General features: G+C 36.1%; 1 protein-coding gene across 1 annotated transcript in view; it reads right to left on the minus strand.

Annotated features, from left to right (window-relative positions):
- Positions 1–1,530, minus strand: part of LOC117111054 (high-affinity choline transporter 1-like) — a 16,162-nt gene that overhangs the window by 4,124 nt on the left and 10,508 nt on the right. The window contains exon 8 of the mRNA XM_033253937.1: positions 456–945. Coding sequence (XP_033109828.1) covers positions 456–945 — 490 coding nt within the window. The remainder of the gene's footprint in view (positions 1–455; positions 946–1,530) is intronic.

The raw sequence follows: 1,530 nt of genomic DNA on the forward strand, positions 1-1,530 counted from the left end.
GGCCTATATAATCACTACCGTATATATGTAAATGTTTAAAGCACAGACCACAACCACAGAGTGCAGTGTGCCAACTGTTCCCCATACACTTGGGAATGCCTGTCTACAACATGCGAAAGTTCATTAGTGTAAAGGACCCCTAAGGAATTAAGGAAACAAGCTTTCGAGCTTATAGAGTCATCTTCTTGCTCTTATCTTTTTTTTGTGTGTTTTTTATGCGCTTATTTATTTATATTGTATCTGATGTAATGAGAACAATAAATAATAAACAAACAAAAAGTAGAATGTGTATCAGTCGTTGATGCAGAATCACTTCTAATGATAGAAAGGCTTTGCTTAATATACATGTATGCCTACCGGTAGCTCATTTTAAAACATATCTGTTTAGTGTTTTATTTTGTCCGAGGACACTGAATATAGGAAAATATATTAAAGTCGAGATATACGGTACTTACCATCTCCCGTGTCAACACCTATGGATTTCATTTTTATAGTATCGACTATGGGTGGTGGGACATTTGTCACACACTTGAAAACGTCCCACTTCTTGTCCAGAATCTCTTTGGTAAACAGATAGTGAAACAAAAGGGAGATAAGAACCAGTGTCGTCAGTGCCATAAGCATTGAAAATGTACGGAACGGAAATAACTGTTCACCGTCGTCGAAAAACGGATATTCGATGAATGGCTTGAGATTCAACAATGGTTCGCCGCCGCCAAGTCTTAATATCAATCCGACGATGAAGGCGGAAAGAGAGCCATAAGTGTTCGTGAAGTCAATGTAAACGACGGAGAGGAGTTGTGGAAACAGAACGACGTATACGAAGTCAGAACAGAGGTAAAACAGCCCGTATATTGAGTTGATTGTAATTGCCAATGTGGTGGCAATGGCTCCCGAGACGATAACTGAACCTCTCATCACCCATATGATCTCATTTTCGCTTGCCTAAAATATACAAACATAAAAGAAATAAATTGTTCAATTAAAATTAGGTGATAAAATATACCACAATGGCTAAATTTGGCAGATCTTGGTGGTGGGTGCCTGAACCCCCACCTTGAGCTGCCAAGCATAAACAATTCTAGACTTACATTTTCGAGACCCGTGGGCTATTTTTTTTTTACAATGGGAAAATTAGCTGATATAAATGCCTAAATTTAGGGGGTTTTGGGATGCATGTACATTTTAGAAATTTAAATTTGGGTGTAAACTGTTTTTGAAATATAAAAGTACAAATCATCAAGCAAAACCCTTATAAACTATGTCAAAAGAAATTAATCTACAGAAACAAGACTTTACATATTTATGTATGAGATCGGAACAAATTATATATTTGTTTGCAGCATATCTCAGACATCCTCTTATATATATATATATATATATATATATAGTACACTAAATTAAACCTATGGCATTCCAAATTCTTCTGGATAAATCATTTGGCTTATTTATTGAGGCACGCCTCTAAAGTTTAGTTTTGGCCTTCCTGTTTACTTGTTTAGACTGTTTATTCTAATCCCACCTAGCCTA

The sequence above is a fragment of the Anneissia japonica genome, unplaced genomic scaffold (assembly GCF_011630105.1).
Source record: "Anneissia japonica isolate Jap-2015-1 unplaced genomic scaffold, ASM1163010v1 scaffold573_len2283161_cov171, whole genome shotgun sequence".
NCBI lineage: Eukaryota > Metazoa > Echinodermata > Crinoidea > Comatulida > Comatulidae > Anneissia > Anneissia japonica.